This window comes from Electrophorus electricus, chromosome 3, assembly GCF_013358815.1.
Source record: "Electrophorus electricus isolate fEleEle1 chromosome 3, fEleEle1.pri, whole genome shotgun sequence".
Taxonomy (NCBI): Eukaryota; Metazoa; Chordata; class Actinopteri; order Gymnotiformes; family Gymnotidae; genus Electrophorus; species Electrophorus electricus.
In genome coordinates, this window is record NC_049537.1 from 24,055,152 (window position 1) to 24,072,500 (window position 17,349).

General features: G+C 44.9%; 1 protein-coding gene across 8 annotated transcripts in view; it reads right to left on the bottom strand.

Moving 5' to 3' along the window:
• Positions 1 to 3,875: 3,875 nt before the first annotated feature.
• Positions 3,876 to 17,349, bottom strand: part of rnf144ab (ring finger protein 144ab) — an 18,611-nt gene continuing 5,137 nt past the window's right edge. For 4 of the 8 annotated variants that reach the window (XM_026998994.2, XM_026998995.2, XM_026998997.2 and 1 more), the window contains 8 exons: positions 12,079 to 12,214; positions 11,461 to 11,565; positions 10,727 to 10,787; positions 9,955 to 10,165; positions 9,138 to 9,285; positions 7,836 to 7,925; positions 4,770 to 7,191; positions 3,876 to 3,984 (listed from right to left, as the gene is read on the bottom strand). In XM_026998994.2, coding sequence (XP_026854795.2) covers positions 7,069 to 7,191; positions 7,836 to 7,925; positions 9,138 to 9,285; positions 9,955 to 10,165; positions 10,727 to 10,787; positions 11,461 to 11,565; positions 12,079 to 12,210 — 870 coding nt within the window. In that variant the 5' untranslated portion in view covers positions 12,211 to 12,214 and the 3' untranslated portion in view covers positions 3,876 to 3,984; positions 4,770 to 7,068. Of the gene's footprint in view, positions 3,985 to 4,769; positions 7,192 to 7,835; positions 7,926 to 9,137; positions 9,286 to 9,954; positions 10,166 to 10,726; positions 10,788 to 11,460; positions 11,566 to 12,078; positions 12,215 to 12,773; positions 13,222 to 17,349 lie in introns of all 8 variants that reach the window. The other 4 variants (XM_026998999.2, XM_026998996.2, XM_026999000.2 and 1 more) reach the window with 2 other exon arrangements.

Consider the following 17,349-nt stretch of genomic DNA (forward strand, 5'->3'; position numbering starts at 1 on the left):
GCTGTCCATTTTAAATGTATTAGTTTCACATTTCACACAACTGCTTAATTTGCGTAACAAACAATACAGAAGTCAGTCACTGAGCAAGAGTTCAGTCTCCTGTTAAATATGCACAGCTAGAACTCTAGAAGTATGACCCCTAACTGTAATACATTGTACTGCATACCACAGAGATTGTCTAAGAATTTGAATATTCCCTGGTGTGTGTTTGTGCATTTGTGTGTGTGTGAGTGAGTGTGATCACCCTGGGCAGCAGCTGTATTGTCATGGTGGCCTACTGTAAGCTGTGTTTTGCATGTGTGCGTGCAAGCAGGCACTAAAGCAGGCCCATGGCATAGCTGAAAGGGCTGATACTGGGATAACATGCAAACAGGGCAGACGTACAAGCATGACACCATTGTGTGACAGGTGTAACTCGCTCAGTAGGTTTGAGCTCCTTTGCCTAGAACTGCAAACTGGCAGGTGTTCATGTTTCTGATAGTCAGCGAAGGGCAGAGGAATTCAGATCAGTTCCAAAGTTTGTTGACACAACGACGTTACTATATCATTAAAAAAGAGCAGGGAAACCAAGGAAACTGACCCAGTAAATTGTGTGCGACTGTGGGGACAGCCCTGTTGTCAGAGAGTAATGCTACACAGGGAGTGATAAGTGACAGCCTCGGGAATGGGTGGGTTTTCAGACACTTGTGGATAGTACTGTAATTGACACAGACACATTATTTTCCTCCACAGAGAAAGTCATACCAGGAGCACTTTTTAGAGCTGAAACCTTCACTAAATTTATAACACCAGTCCTGCTAAAGTTTAAACAATTCGCATTTCTGTTGATGTATATTCTCTCTCTTGATTTCCTGGTCTTTTTGTAATGCACAAAACATCATCACCAATAAAACGTTATGACTTATCCTGCCTATCATTTGAAAACTGAAGCTGATTTTCATCAAGACTTTTACTGGAGTCTTGAAGGGGAAACCGGAACACAGATCTAATCTGGTAAGTGTCCTCCTGTTCGATCGGCCCCCATTAGTGGAAGTACTGTAGAAATATGTCCCGTGGCTCGTAAAAGGTCCTGGCACTGTGCCTGCTCTTCACAGGCCGTGAGTTCGGCTGACGCCGCGTTGCTGTTTTATTCTGTTACTCTGTGCCAAGTGCACGTTTTTTTTCCCCCTTGAGGTGTGACACGTGGAAATCTGTTCCTTACCAAGCTGCGACATCAATTTTACAGGCTAGTAAATGTCTTGTAGTGATGGGCAGAACAGAACTCCATTCTGAAGATGAATAAACTGCAGAGTTAATGAGAATGCGATCGTCACGTGAAGGGGAAGGGAGACGCATAACGCTGTCAGTAAAATGGCTTTTTTGGCTCACTCCTGTGACAGAGTCACAGAGAGAAAGCTCTGGTCTTGGCTAAAGTAATCAAAGCACTTGCACTGATTGTAGATGGCAAGCCCTATGATGAACATGAAAAGTAATAGGTCAACAGCAACTTGAACTGGCCAAAAAGTATATGTATCATAGTTTAAACAGGCCAGAAGCACCGCGTTTTTATATTGGTGCAGTAATGGTGTTATACTGGCAATGACTATGGTAGAGCAAAGGCCAGAACACAACATGTGGCTTTGATATGCCTGTGGCTTCTGGGTAATGTGGTGTTTTTTAGATTTTTGAGGAAATATTGGTTAGAGAGAGCGGCAGAAATACTTTCCGCCAGAAAGTGACCATGAAGGAGCAGTGAGCTTGACAAATAGTTTCCCTTTCTGTAATACAGATACATTCTATTACACACACGTTAACCAAGGCAGGGAAGAGTGAAGAGGCAGGCATGAGTACTCTCACTGAAGCCTTAGAAGTGTCACACTGTGTGTGTGTGTGTGTGCTGGTACAGATACAGCCATGAGTGCATGTTTGTATGTGGGTTCAGAATGATGTTTTTGTGCCTCTGTGTGTGTGTGTATTCATGTGCTGGTGGAAAGAACACTGTGGTGTGCACCAGTTCAGGCTGTGGGCGGAGGATCAAACAGGCGAAGGGCACCAGGAAGCCAGGGGCACCAGAGCCCCTGGGCGCCAGGCCCTGGGCGGCGGGGAGCCCCAGCTGGGGAAGGCAGAGGCCTGCTGCAGCGTGGAGCTCTGCCTGTCTCTGGGGCCCAGGCCCTGCTGCAGGTAGCTGAGCCATCTCATCTGGGGAGCAGGCCGGGATGAAAGGCAGGCACACAGATGTTGCTCCTGATGGGGTGTGCTGGCCCGGCCAGGAAATGTCATGTTCGGCAGCTGGTGTGAAGCCTCTGCTCTTTTTTGTCCATTCCATTCCACACAAGTTTAATGCACATACATACACGCACACACACCCACAATTGTGCATGGGGTACACCGTTGTGTTAGGATGGGCGTTGCTGGGTGGGCATGCTGCTGGCGCTGTCTGACTGAAGTTTAAAGACGAGATTGGAGGTCAGAGAGGAGAGGCACAAGCACAGACTCCTGCACTGCCTGATGGTGAGGGTGGCAGCTGCACCGAGCTCAACACCATCTCACCCACAGGGAGGGAGGGAGAGAGAGAGAGAGAGAGAGAGAGAGCGCGAGAGAGAGAGAGAGAGATTCAGCAGCATCTGTCTGACTTTCCCCATGGGCTCAAGCCTCCTACAGCACCAGGCTGGCCAGCATGAGATGGTACAGCAGCAAGGTCACCTCCCTCCCTCTCTGAGTGTCACTCTCTCACCCTGGCCCCTCTCTGACTTCTGCTCTGGCCCCACAGGTATGGCTTCTGCTTAGCTCTTACCACATTAGATATGTGTGACATACTTCAGCATGACGCACGCTGCTGCGGTATGAAGTTGCTTGAGATTATCATACACAGCTACAACAGCTGGTGTCATTTGTGCATTTAAGATTGCAAAAGACTGCCACCAGGATGGCTGCATTCTTTAAAAAAAAAAGAAACAAAAATTGTTCTCAAAACATTCCGAATTCAAATCGATCTGTTGTGTTTGTGCAATAATCCAGCCTCCATGGGTTCATGGCAGTTTGTGCCCCTATAAATGTGCATGGTACTGGTACTTGAGAACTACAGATGCATGTGGAGAGACTTTCTGTGTTGAGCAGTTTGGATGTGGAGCAGACAGTGTGTGATATGTGGGGCACTTTCCTCCTCGAGTCTCCGTGGAGCCCCCATCTGTTACTGCAGCGCCGTGTGTGATTCAGAGGGTGGTTGGGACCAACTCCCGCTAGCCTGAGCAATACTTTAAACACACACACACACACACACAAATGTGCGCACAAACACATACAGATGACACCCATGCACACCCAAATCCATCATCCACTGTCTTTTTCAGGTGGATTTGTAGAGAAAAGCACAGATGTTGGGAACTTTGGATGCCTGTACAAAGATCCAGCTTGCATTTATTGTGAAATCATAAAATGTTTGTACTGTTGGCTGTACATAAGAGGCATCTTTTCAAATTTTGTATACAGAACATCCCAGTTATATTTTTGTGGACAATGATGAAAACAATGTAAATCTGCATATGTATAAAACAACTTGATGAACAATTAAAGCAAACAGACATATCTGACTTGTTGGATGAAAAGATCACAAAGTTTGCGCAATGTCCACTTGTGCTGATTGTATCCTATGTGGTGGGTAGTGAGATAAAAGGTGTGTAACTGACCCCTGCCAGTGGATCCTTAAAAAGCTGGTTAATGCTTTGGAGTGCGTGTTGGGCTGGGACATGGAGGCGGGTGGAGGCCGCTGAGGATGCTGGGAGCAGTGCGTCTGCTTGTCTCCATCTGGAGCTGGAGCTGGTAATTATAGTTGGGAGAAGTGCCCGCAGCGCGGTGCCAGCTGCCAGTGGGGCAGCCCAGGCAGGCTGGCGCGGCAGGCGAGGGCCAGCCGAGCTCCCCCGGCCTCGGCCGACAGCACCATCAACACCTGCCAGCGAGCCGCTGGGCCACAACCGGCCTGCACAGCCAGAGGAGGGGCACCTGGACCTGGAGGGAGAGACAGAGAGAGAGAGAGAGAGAGAGAGAGAGAGAGAGAGAGAGAGAGAGAGAGAGAAAGAGAGAGAGTGCGCAGGGATGAGTAGGTGACCTGACACAGCTTGTGGCTTGTGTAACTCTTCCTTTCTTCTGTCAGCACATGCATGTGAAGTCTCCAGGACCAGCCCTCCCAAGTTCTGGGGCCATACAGTGCACTTTAGGCGTTGCTTTAGAAAGCTTGCCCTCTGGTGGTTACATGAAGGAAGTGCAAGTAATCTCTAGCCAGAACTCTATGGGCCAGTCTCCTGGACACAGATTAAGCTTAATCTTGGCCTAAATTGTAGGGACCATAGCACCCTTGGCAATTATTTTTAGGCAAAGCGTTATCTTAACCTGGGTGTGGGCAACCAGCTCTCTGTGCACGGGGGCACCAGAACTGGGCATCGCTGCAGCTTCTGCCCCAGCAGGTCAGCCTGCTGAATACCCTCCCGCCATCAAAACACACACCTGGACCAATCAGGAGTCTTTCCATTACCACCAGGACCATCAAGACTCATCCCATTGCACACCATAAATGCCTTTCTTTGCACACCACAGCACACCTGTACTTTAAACCCAAGAATGACCTTGTGATCTTGTTGGTTGGTAGAGGTAATATCCAGTATGTCCCCCACCCTTCGCCTGTTTTAATAAACAAGTTTTCACAGTTTACAGACTTCCTTAGATGAAGAGCACATAACTAAACGTACATTATTATGCCAGTGTGGCCATCGTGTCCTGGCCTGTATGATGCTTACTGTACTGTGTTCATTGTATTTCCTGTTTCATCTCCACTGGCATGGTTGTGTTGTCATGTCCCACTTCTGTAGTCTTGAGTTCTTTGCTGCTGTGCTGTTGCATTGCACCATGGACTAGAAGAAATGGCATCTCATTCCAGTGGATCAAAGGGTAAGCAGAAATGAAAAAAAAAAAAAAAATTAAACTTCAACCTTAAACTTGATGAAAAATCTAGTGATTGTGTTCTGTGCAACGAGGTGGTGTTAGGAACTAAATGTCTTTCATGCCTCATACTTGGGAAAAAAAATGAGCAAGTTTTAATGTTTACTGAGAAATTTTAAGTTCATAGGCAGTGACCTTTCTGGTCTGAGTTTCCTGCAGGTAACATGCTCTCCTCTTTGGCCAACACCCTGAAAGAGGCATGACTGAGGGCTCCATCCCCGTCCCAGGTGGGGGAGCTCAGTGGCGCGTGGTGTAGCCCAACCCAGCCTGCTCCAGCCTCTCCTGCGTGTGACCGGGGGGGGGGGGGAGGCTTCTGCTCAGCACCGACACAGATGGTGCGGGTGGAGCAGCGCATGAATTTGTGATGCGGGGGGTGAAGCGGTGCGGGGCCAGGCAGATGCCCGCAGGCCCCGCGAGGGGCCCTCTGCCCGGCTGGCCGCAGACGGCCACGCTGCAAGCAGCTGCTGCCGCATCGTACCCAGAGCCCCGCGCTCCCCACGAGAGCACTGATGAGACTCTCACTGCACGCCCGACGAGCTGGCAGAGCCGAGAGCGTCTCTCCCTTCTCAGCTGTGCAACACAGTACACACCACGAATAACTGAAGAAAAGGACGTCTTTGAATTAGAAAGTACAGTTCTATGTCTGAATGGCTCTGTGCACCCTCTGTGGCCTTTAGCTCTAGTAAAATGTGTAAAATTCTAATTTCATATGTAGTTTTCCTGATGTAATCAGATAGACATGTGGTCTGTCCTATATTGTCAGATTTGTATGTCCCTGAAGCCTGCTATTTTCAGCTACAGTCTGGACCATATCCACATGAAGACCAACCATGTCTAAGTTATATATGAACATGTAAATAACTGCACAACTTCAATCACTTTGCTGACAACATGTAGCCCTTAAAATACGCATTTCATTATGTAAGGAAAAAGACCACACTTCTGCATTTCAACACCGTGGTTATATTTATAAACCACAGAAATGTGAATCTCCTTAAAATATAGCCAAAAATAGCAAATCTTATACAAAAATTCTCACCCCAACTGAACCCCTGCCCCGAAAACAGGTTACAACCATTTCAGACTAAAGGAATCTTACTAAACTATTAGCGTTGTATTATTGCACTTGCACAACATTCGTTGTTTGCAAGTCCCCCTCAAAACATGTAGAGCAACAGACTGCACAGCTGATTCCTCAGAGGCTCCGGCACATCAGGGAAGGGAGTTGACACGTGGGTATTCAGCAAGAAACAAAATACGATAACCAAAAAGGAGGAAGAGAGGGAGAAAGAGAACAAAAATACACCTAAACATTTTACTATTTACCACATGAATTAGGTACAGTAGTAACAGTGAATTCTGTGTGAGACAAGAGATTCTGTGAGGAGTAGTAATACAAATATGAGTTAGATATGACTCACGAGCACAGGTTTTTGCAGTGAAATTAGAAATTGTTTAGCCACATTCGTCTCCCAGCTGGAACAGGGCACCACATACAGCAAGAGTAAAGCACCAAGAAACTAACAGAACAAGTGGAAGATGATACCGAGGTCACAAAGGCAGCTGCTGCTACAAGAACATAAAGACAAAATTCAATGTTTATAAATTGGAAAAATCAGAAGAATGTATTAGAGTCGATTAGCTTGCTAGGAGACACACAGAATACACACGGAATTACAGCTATTAATACAGTCAGCCTATGACTAGTTCTGCATTTTTTCATACTTGAAAATCAAACCAAATAAGCTTAAGCAATAAAGTAAGCCAGGAGGAGCTTTGGGAGGATGAGAGGAATAGCGGACATCTCCAGAACCAGTGCGCTGTCCAACTGGTCTTCAGAATGGGATTCCTCCTCACATTCCAATCCTTCCTCCGGATGGCAGACATCCCAGTACCCCGGCTCCTCTCAGAGCCGATGGCTGTGGAACATTCCTCACCTCTGCATACGCTCCAAAGGGTCCCACAAAGAGTCCCGCAAACAGGGCAGGTTTGTGAGAGAGGAAGAGTGTGGGACCCGACAGCAGTGGAAGAGGAGGACTCCAGAGACTCCGTGCAGGGAGTTGGGAGTTTTTGCAGGGGGTGGGAGCCCTACGTAGCTCAGAGGTTGTCGTCCTGGCGGCGGCAGTTGCATTTGCAGCATAAGATGAAGGGCATGGCGAGAAGCAGGAACGGGGAGGCAACCAGCAGCAGCAGGCCGAAACCAGCAAATATACCCACCACCTAAACCCAGAGACAGTGCACAGTGTTACACACGTGTGAGCAGTAGGAAACATTGACAGTTGACATTCACTGCCACTAGGGGGTGTTGATGGCTTGATAATTAAGGAGTTCAGGCCAATACTCTCAGCCTATTTCTGCATTTTTTTGGCGAGTTTTCATAAGGTGTGTCAGTAATCATGGGCTTGACTTGAAAACATGATCAAGAGTGGATTTAGGTCAAATGGAACAAATCTTAATTCTGCTAAAATGGAATGAACTATTGCATATGGGACAAGAGGTTCATTCATTCAGGGTCAACTGCCAGGGCAGCAGTGTTTTTAACACACTTCACAGGGTTTAGGAGATAGCACTCATCACTTAACATCTGCAGGAACAGCCAGCACACATACTTAGACATGCATGCAAACACACCTGGGTGCACACCTGTACACACACCAGGACGGGTGATGTAGAAGGCCAGGTGAAGGGGTTTATCTGACTAAATCCCCTGTGTTAACACTCTTTGATACTGATCCCTGGGGTTTGTCCTCTACATGAAGCAAGCTACATTTACCCTATTAAATAATATTATCTTGTAGTGTTTATAACCAAAATAGTCTGTAAAGGTAACAATTGCGCCCTTCATACCCACGTACCCTCCATACCTGTGTCCGATGCCAGATGACAGATACTCTGGAATGACCCAGTTTTTTCCGACATGGTCCTTTGTCGTAGTGCGTCAGTAAGAAGTCATCCTGGGAGAGTGGATGAAGAGTATTAATAGAATTTTTAAATACACAGTGGCCATCACACAGCTGACAGTGACTACACATATATATTGATCAGCCATAACATTAAAACTTCCTGCCTAATATTATGCATGCCTTCTTCCTGTCATCAAAACAACTCTGACCCATCGAGGCATGGACTCTACAGGACCACTGAAGATGTCCTGTGGTATTTGGCACCAAGGTGTCAGCAGCAGATCCTTTAAATCCCTGAAGTTCCATGGATGAGGCATCCATGGATTGGACTCGTTTTTCCATGACACCACACAGATACTCGGATTAAAATCTGGGGAAGTTGGAGGTCTAGTCAACACAAACTCTTTGTCATATTCCTCACACTGTTCCTGAAGAATATTTGCAGTGCGGCAGGGCCTGTCGAAAGAGGACACTGCCATTAAGGAATGCCGATGCCATGATTGACAGGACACAAGGTTTCCTAGCAGATCGTTGCCCAGAATATCACACGGCTTCCACTGGCTTGCCTTCTTTTCAAAGTGCATCCTAGTGTCAGCTCTTCTCCAGGTCAGAGACCCACATGCACCCAGCTGTCCTGATGATGTAAAAGAAAACGTGATTCACCAGACCAGGTTACCTTCCTCCTTTACTCCATGGTCCAGTTCAGATGTTCACGGTCCCATTGTAGGTGCTTTTGGCAGTGGACATGGATCAGCATGGGAACACTAGCTGGTCTGCGGCTACGACAGAATGTTGTCTGTTCCGACACCTTTCTATCATAGTCAGCTTTTTCAGCAATTCTTGCTATAATAATTTGTGTGTGAGATGAGACCAGACAGCTAGCCTTTGCTCCACATACACTGTCCTTCCTTGGAACACTTTTGGTAGGTACTAAATACAGCATACCGGGAACATTCCACAAACCTGCCATTCTGGAGATGCTCTGACCTCAGTCATCCAGCCATCACAATTTGGCCCTTGTCAAAGTCACTCAGATCCTTACACTTGCCCATTTTTCCTGCTTCTCACACTTCAACTTCAAGGACTGACTGTTCACTTGCTGCCTAAAAATGTCCCACCCATTGTCAACGTTCTATTGTAACAAGATAATCAATGTTATTCCCTTCACCGGTCAGCAGTTTTAGTGTTGTGGCTGATTGGTTTCTGTTTGCAGTAAGAGATAAAGAGAGCCCTGTTCAACATGCGTGGTAGTCAGTGACTCACATCCAGTGACTCCAGGCAGTACCAGCAGAAGGCATGCTTGCAGTTCGTACACATCATCTGAGCACAGCCCTCATCTCTCTCAATGTACACTTTACACTTCGGACAACGCTTGATCAGAGCCTCGTCCTCCTCGTGGCTACCCATGGAACTAGAGTGAGGGAAAGAATACAGAAAGACAGAGGGAGAGTGTGTGGACAGTAGTAGTAAGACAGAACAGCCATTCAGAAGAGTCTCAAAACTCAGTTTCAGAGTCCTCTCTGAAAACAAAGGCAGTTCTTAGACTCACAAGTACAGAGACAGCTTCCCTGAACCAGATATTTACATAGTTGTCACAAGAGTCACACACAAGACTGCACATGTGAATATGTAAAATGAAACCGAAACGCAAACAGATTAACAATGCACAACATATGACACCCACATTTTAAAAAAATCCCCCAAAACAATAAACCCTAGTTCTGTTACATTATTATATCTCTGTGTAGCTAATTAGCTAATTGGTACAGAGTTGAGCTTTTCTCAGTTAATGGTCTCATGCACTTAACGTTTACCTGTATTTGCAAACACGAAGTGCACTGCTCTGGAGCATTTATCTGTATTTACTGCATACAGTGCACAGTTCATAACATGTTTACCTGATCAGTACACTGTTCTTGAATTTACAGGCCTAACGTGCTCTGCTCTGGAGCAATTTCCTGTAGTTTCTAGCAAGACGTGCGCTGCTCTCGAGTTTGTATCTGTATTTACTGCATGAAGAGCGCTGCTCTGGAGTGTTCACCTGTATTTACTAGCATGAAGCACCCTCTGGCGTATTTACCCGTTATCCTCAGACTCGAAGGTCATAACAGGCAGGCTCTCCTGGCACACCTCCCCGCCGTGCCAGTCAGCCTGGCATGCCGAGCAGAAGCGCAGGCTGCAGTCGGGGCACTGCACCAGCTGGGCCGTGGAGGCCTCTGTTGCCTTCAGCTGGCACACGGCCTGGCACGAGGAGGACGGGCACCAGGTCCGGCAGGGGTCCAGCAGCACCTCTGCATGATGAGCAGTGATAAGTGTTGGCATCCATCACAAACATTATGGATCCCCAGCCAGCTGTACTAGATGGCAACTACAATTATTTACATCTTGTCTACAGAGTCCAAAAAGGTTTGTTTTTGAGAGGGAGGAGCGTTTGTTTTAACTAAACTTCACGGTCGATACCAAAACAATGAACCCAGTGGGTTCACATTCTCTCCTTTTATAGTCATATTCCATTTGAATATAGGTGAGGTTTTTTGCAGAAAGTCATCAAGGAGCTCTACAGAGTATCCTGTTATTATAATGTATGTCTTTTCCCTAAGTATTAAATACAAATTCAAGCAGATTTCAGAAAAAAAAAAGAACTGCACTGAAATAGTCAGAATTTCCAGCAGGGTGATACATGGAAAAAGAAAACCCAGATGTGTAAGCAATTACAGCAAGCTTGTTTCAGGCCTGCGTTCCTCTACCCCGCAGGGGTGCAACTAAGTTACGAAGCTCAGATAAAGCATGTGGAGGAATCTACAACAGCAACCTGCATTTCTGTAAATGATTCCAGTCACAGGGGAAGTCACCTCGCTCAAACTGCAGCCTTCTGTACCGCTGCATGACATCTGCACTCACTATAGATTCAATCTTCAGCAGACAGAGAAAGCGAGAGCGAGAGCGAGAGAGAGAGAGAGAGAGATGGGGGGGGGGGGGGTATAATTTAATAAATAATTATTTGAATAATTACAAATATCCTTGTTAATAATGGAATGTGCTATTAACTTTTAACTGCTATTTTATTGTGTATGTAGAATTAATCATTGTAGCCAGAATTTTATCAGTGGTTCTGGCATGTTCATCACTGCTCATGTTCCGGGCCCAGTGGCAGACCAGTCTCAACCCAGCATTAAAACGCATGGCCTTGAGTGTTGAGCTGGTACATGCTGAACAGGCACAGCAGTGTTGCTGGGTTTTTTATACATGTGACAGTGCTAGGTTACTAGTGGTCCGTCAACCAAGAATAGATTTCCCCCAACAACAGTCAGGAACTGCCGAATGATGTAGGGCTATTCGACAGGTACTAGAGACTGTGAATGACAACAGATAGGCTGCCTGGAGACTAGAGAAGTAAGCCAGCAACCACACAGCAAACTGGCAGAATGACATTTCAGTGAAAACAGACAAAGAATATCTGAAAGCTTCTTCTAATAAAGTGGTGTTGCTAATAAAGTGGATACTGATGCACACACACTAAGTAAACTTTTGCTTTTATACTTTTAATACAGTGGAGAGTCTGACAGCATACAGGTGTTTGCTTTACCTCGCTGTCCTGCAGTTCTCCGTGTTTTAGACAAGCGGAGTCTGGGCAGGTGATCACCGTTTGCAGGCCGTCTGTGATCAGCAGCTCGATGTAGCGCTTTAAACACTGTGAAGGAGAGCTGGTTATGCCTATGAGCTTGTGATGCTGAGGCACCTGTTAATAGTGGATTAGCATCGACATAGGTGAATCATTTAAGTGGGAAGACGGTGGAGGGCAGTGGTTCTTTAAGAATTCGGAAGGTTGTTAATTGGAGTCCCACTCGGATGTCATGGAACAGGTGTTCTTCATTATGTCAGCATGGTTTCAAATCTACATATTATAGCAGTTTTAAGAAAATCCTGTAACTCCATTTTTGCCTTTTTTTGTTTACAACATTTGACATTGTGTGCTCTTTACATTGGGGAAACATTTCAAGACCAATGGACCTATAGAAATTGTCTGAAATGGAATGGAATGGAATAATATCATAAATCGACTAACATTCTTTTCTGTCAGGTTCTGTATCCAGACTAGAGGTCCACTCACTGGGATGGTGATCATATGCTTGACTTTAAGCTTAACCCTATTTGTCATACAAATTCAGAGTCACTTGTTGGACGCCAATGCAGAGCTCCTCACCTCGCCACAGAAGATGCACTGGCACTGGGAGACGGTGCTCATGTGCTCCGGTGGGAACTGTCCCAGGCAGAGCTTGCAGGCCAGTGGGGTGGGCGGATCCCTGGGGGATGTGCTCATGGCTCCTGGGTCCATGGATCTGAAGCACACAGAGATAGGGAGCACTCACATTCTCTCCCTGCAGACCTCACCCGTTCATACCAGGCAGTGTCAGTTACATGATGAACAAGCTCTTCCTGACTATGGTATATGATTATGCAATAAGGCATCTGGAATATGTAATCCACAAAATTCTGTCAAATAGTTTTGTTTTGTCATGTCTTGGAGGCTTGAAAATGACAAATGACTAAAATGACAAATTTGAAGCTCTACCTTCACAAATACTAATGTACAATTTGTCCAGTTGATGTAGGTACCTGGAAATTAAAGCCTTTACCAATTATGATGCATTATTATATTTCCTGCCACAGCCACAGGGATTTAGGGAGCTGTTCCTACTCATTTCTCTCTGTGCCAGAAAAGTTCACAGGTCCAGTCAAATAACAAAAGCGTCTCAGTGCATGTCTCTGCTTTTCTTAACAATCCACTGTGAGCTTAACAAACTCCTTAAGAACAGTTATCTTCATCCACAAAAGCAGTGGGTTGAACAACTAAGTATTACATATTCATAAATCGAAAAGCGATACTGTTGAACTCACAGTTTTCATATGGTATCGGTCCATTCATAGGGATAACGTGGTGCACCAGCTTTTTGCAATGCTGACTTGCGCTGTGCCAACACCGACACTCTGCTTTTCAGTGTCCTGCTAATTACCCGCTCCGCCCAGACCTGGCTCCCACAGCTGTGGGGCCTTGGCGGGACGGCAGAAAGCAGCATGTTACCATGACTCCCACGCAATAAACTCTCATACTGTGGTAATATGTCACTGCTCAGGCTTGGCACTAGGTTCGGTCTCGCGGAGGCTGAGAGGACATGAGGGGAACTCGCAGGCATGAAAGCTCCACCACTCATCTCCCTTATTCTGCAACCACCAAGTGCAGCAGTAACACTGCGCAGAGTGAGTGCAGGCACACACAGGCCTGCCTGCAGCTCCACAGAGGGCAGGCACTGAGCCTCAGCTACACCATGGCTCAATATACCTGAGACTGGTAGAGAGAGAAATAAAGTCGAGTCAGAGAGCTGTGCTAAGAGGCACGTTTTATGTTTTAAGTACACAAATATGAGTGAAATTATTAAATTATTACATTACTATTCATATTAAAAAGGTCCACATAAAATCTGTTTTGAATCTATCCAGATTAATTCCAAATCTCCATTCTGTCATCTGTACCACAGGTAAGTCATTACATAAACACACCCAGCTGCACACATCAGCAAAAAAAAAAACCAGCCCAAAAAACAACAAAAAAACCCACAAACTATTTACCACAAATATGAGTAAAGCTAAAAACAAATTAAAACTTTAAATACAAAAAAATAAATAAAAACACCCCCAAACAAATAGACAAACAAAAAGCATTAAACCCTTGCAATGACACATACCAACAACAAATGTAATTTTTTTTTTTGGTTATCCCAGAATAAAAAAAAAACTTGCTTACTTAATTTCCTTGAAAACAGTGCATTTTTCCCATCACTCCCCAACAAAACCCATTACAACTGAAGTCTTTTTCCCCTCCTGTCAGCCTGTTCAACTGCAATAAAAGCATCTTAAGTTGCTCCTGGTTCTGCTCATTTCTGGCATGTTCAAACTGGCATGTCACTTCTGCATGCGATGAACTGAACACAGATATGAGCACTATCAAATAGCTAAAAATGCACCATTTAATGCACCTGTAATCATGCTCATGTACTGAGAAGGCAGGGAGGATCTCAAGCTAAACAGTGTTGTCTGTTTAGCACTCCAGAGAGAAATGTTGTCCTGATGATGCAGGTTCACAGAGAGATCAACCTCTAGTGGCAAGTTGTGAAAGCCTTTTGCTTTTGGAGCTCTTGCATAACCCATATCTCGACTGCACCAACTCGCATTACAAGAATTTTAGACTTGGATTTGTTCTGTTTGTATTTGATGTAAACTAGGACATCTAGCTGTTAAGGGTGGTGGCTGAGATCACTAATGCACATACACCGAAGAGGTATGGAGGTGCGCACCATGCCTGAGCCTCAGCGCACCAAGGGTTAGCTAGTAAGAACCTGTTAAACACCATCAACAAATGTGAACTGCAGTCTGGTTTGGATTACAATACAAAGTTTTCTTAAAAATAAATAACCCTAGATATGCATTAGTCGGCCATCCATAGCTAGATTACCATTTCCTTACATATTTGTGAAGGGAAGGTCTTGTTAGCCTCCCTGGCATAAGATAATGTGGCACTACGTCATGTAGCATTAGGCTTGGCGTATACATCTTGTATCAACATGTTCTGGGCAGTGCTGCTACAGTGTCTTATTAGAACCAAGCTCAGCCCAGATCAGCACACAGCACAAGGCATTCAGGCCTGACACAGGACACTGCATGCATAACATCACCTGAGAGCACTGCGTGCATGACATCCCCAAGAATGCTGCAAGCATGACATCACATTATTTGTGAATAAGTAAACTGGCTGACAGCAGTGGAAATACCATCACCAAACTTTCTCCTGATCTTGCCCTTACATTAACTGAGCACTGACGAAGAAACATGATATACTCTTCCTGAAAAACTTCCAGTGACAGAATTCCATTTGTGAAGGTTCTACTCTGCTACATTTCTTCTGGTTAAGGGTGTTATTATTGTGAATTGAAAGCATTTAAATGGTTAACAGCAGACCTGAACCCCTCTGAACACCTTTGGGATGAACTGGAACAAGCCAGGCCTTCTTGCTCAACATTAGCACCTGACCTCACAAATGCTCTTTTGACTGAATAAGCACACATTTTCACAGACACCCTCCAAAGTCTTGTAGAAAGCCTTCCCAGAAGAGTGAAGGCTGTTCTAGCTGCTAACAGGGTGGGGTCATCTCCATTTTAATACCCATGGTTTTAGAATACAATATCCAACAAGCTCATATGGGTGTGATAAATGTCCACACAGTTTTACATGAACAAGTAGACAAATTGACAGCAATTGTTAAGGTGAGGGCTGGGATTAATCTTTGAGAATGCTTATGAAATAATACACATGCAACATAAATGACTCCACATCTTGGCAGTATAAAAACTGTAAAAACACAAGTGTGTGCGCATATTTGTGTGGACCAGGAACACTGCAGGCTGGCAGGCACAGCATGCTCTGGATGTGAAGAGTTCTAGTACCACTAATGAAAGGCCCATTGAGGGTATGCCAACTGCCTCAGCATGGGCCGGGCTGGGGTGCAGGCTCCAAGAGCGGGCCCTAGCTCCAGCACCAGGCTCTCACGGCACAGCCAAGACGTTAGAGTCCCGCCCTGCGAGTGGGGGCCATAAAAGTGAAAACCAGAAGAGCAGAAGACCCAAACGCAACACACTTAGGGTTATTTTGGGTCAGCATGAAGCCCAAACAACTGACACACCCCAAGTGAAGTTAGGGAACTAACAACGAACCACCCCATAAGGTGTGTCTGCTGATGAAAGAGGCAAAAGAGCCAAGAAAAGCATCCAGATTCGCCAACAGTCTGACCCAGAGCTTGGCTGAGTACTGCTGGGAGTACTGCTGGGAGTACTGCTGGGAGTACTGCTGGGAGTACTGCTTCACATCCTTCAGATCCAGCAGTACACTCCCACGCTTGAACCTTGCTGACAGATGCATAAATCCATCTGGGAGAGGCTTTGATCTGGTCCTGGGAGGACCTCCAGCCAATTCAGCTTTACATTCTTCTCCAGATTCTCCAGTCAGTCTGTACACGCAATGTCATCTATACACGTAATTGCGTCTGTACACGCAATGCCATCTGTACTATTTATCTCAAATATGAGTAAAACTAAAACAAATTAAAACTTTAAATACTAAAAAAAAAAAAAACTAAAATAAAAACATCTCCAAACAAATAGACAAACAAAAAGCATTAAACCCTTCCAATGACACATACTAACAAAAAATTGAATTTTTTGGTTAACCCAGAATGAAAAAACTTGATTACTTAGTTTCCTTGAAAACAGTGCACATTTTTCCCCATCACTCCACAACAAAACCCATCACAACTGACGTCCTTTCCCGCTTCTGTCAACTGCAAGCTACACATAAGCTAGCTACATGAGTTATAACCAGTGAAGAGATCTTAGCAAGTCCATCTTAAGGAATAACCAACAAACATTTCATTTCTAGCTAGCATCTACCAACATTTGAAGCATTTAGGGGACCTCTGTAAATTGTAGCTACTGAAAATAACCCATTACACCCCTCCACCCGAGGGCCGCTCCTTGGGGGCCACTCGCCCTGCCCAAGGGCAGCTCCTTGGGGCAACCCATGGCTGTTCTACAAGGTGAGGCCTGGATTTTGTTCATGCTCTCGGTCTTTCCCTCTCCTCCTTTCTCTACTGCTCTGTTCTCATTTTCACTCGGTCATGTTCTTCTATGTATGGAAAAATATTCTCCATTAAACAACATTAAAAATCTTAAAAGTTCATGTGTCCAGTTGAATCAAAACAAAGAGCTTTAAAGAGAACAATTATGCAATAAACTATTCAAACAACATATGCAGGACAATAAACAATAAAATGGAGGAACTTTTTAATATGTTAGATATTTAATGGTGTCTAAAGCAGATTATACTGTACAGAGAACAGACAGACAATGTCTCTGTACAGACAGTGACACGAGAAAGATCACCTGTTTTCACCTATCAGTTACCGTTTATAAAATTTTAAATAGATGGATAAACATAAGATAAACAGAACAAATACAAATGTACTGTTCATTATTTTACCTACATAAATACGTTATTTCTTTCAAGTGATACCTTAACACGCTAGATGGATGAACAGAACCAGGAAACCCTCATATCACAGCGGAAATTAGGATGGTTTCATTCTGACTGCAGTATGAATATAGAAAGATTGCACAAGGTTGGGAAATCTTGTATTTTGCTCTAAAAAAAAAAAATTACTTTGATTAGGGTCCCCGGAAATGCCATATATCCCAAGTATATATCCCAAATAGTTTTGCTAGCTATGCTAATTTTTTTAGATAGCTTAGCTGTGCTAACCAGAAATTAACTATAAGATGAAAGAAACTATAAAAAAAAGGTGTTTAATTACCCCCCCCCCAAAAAAACAACAACAAACAAAAACACCACCATTAACAAATTTCTCATT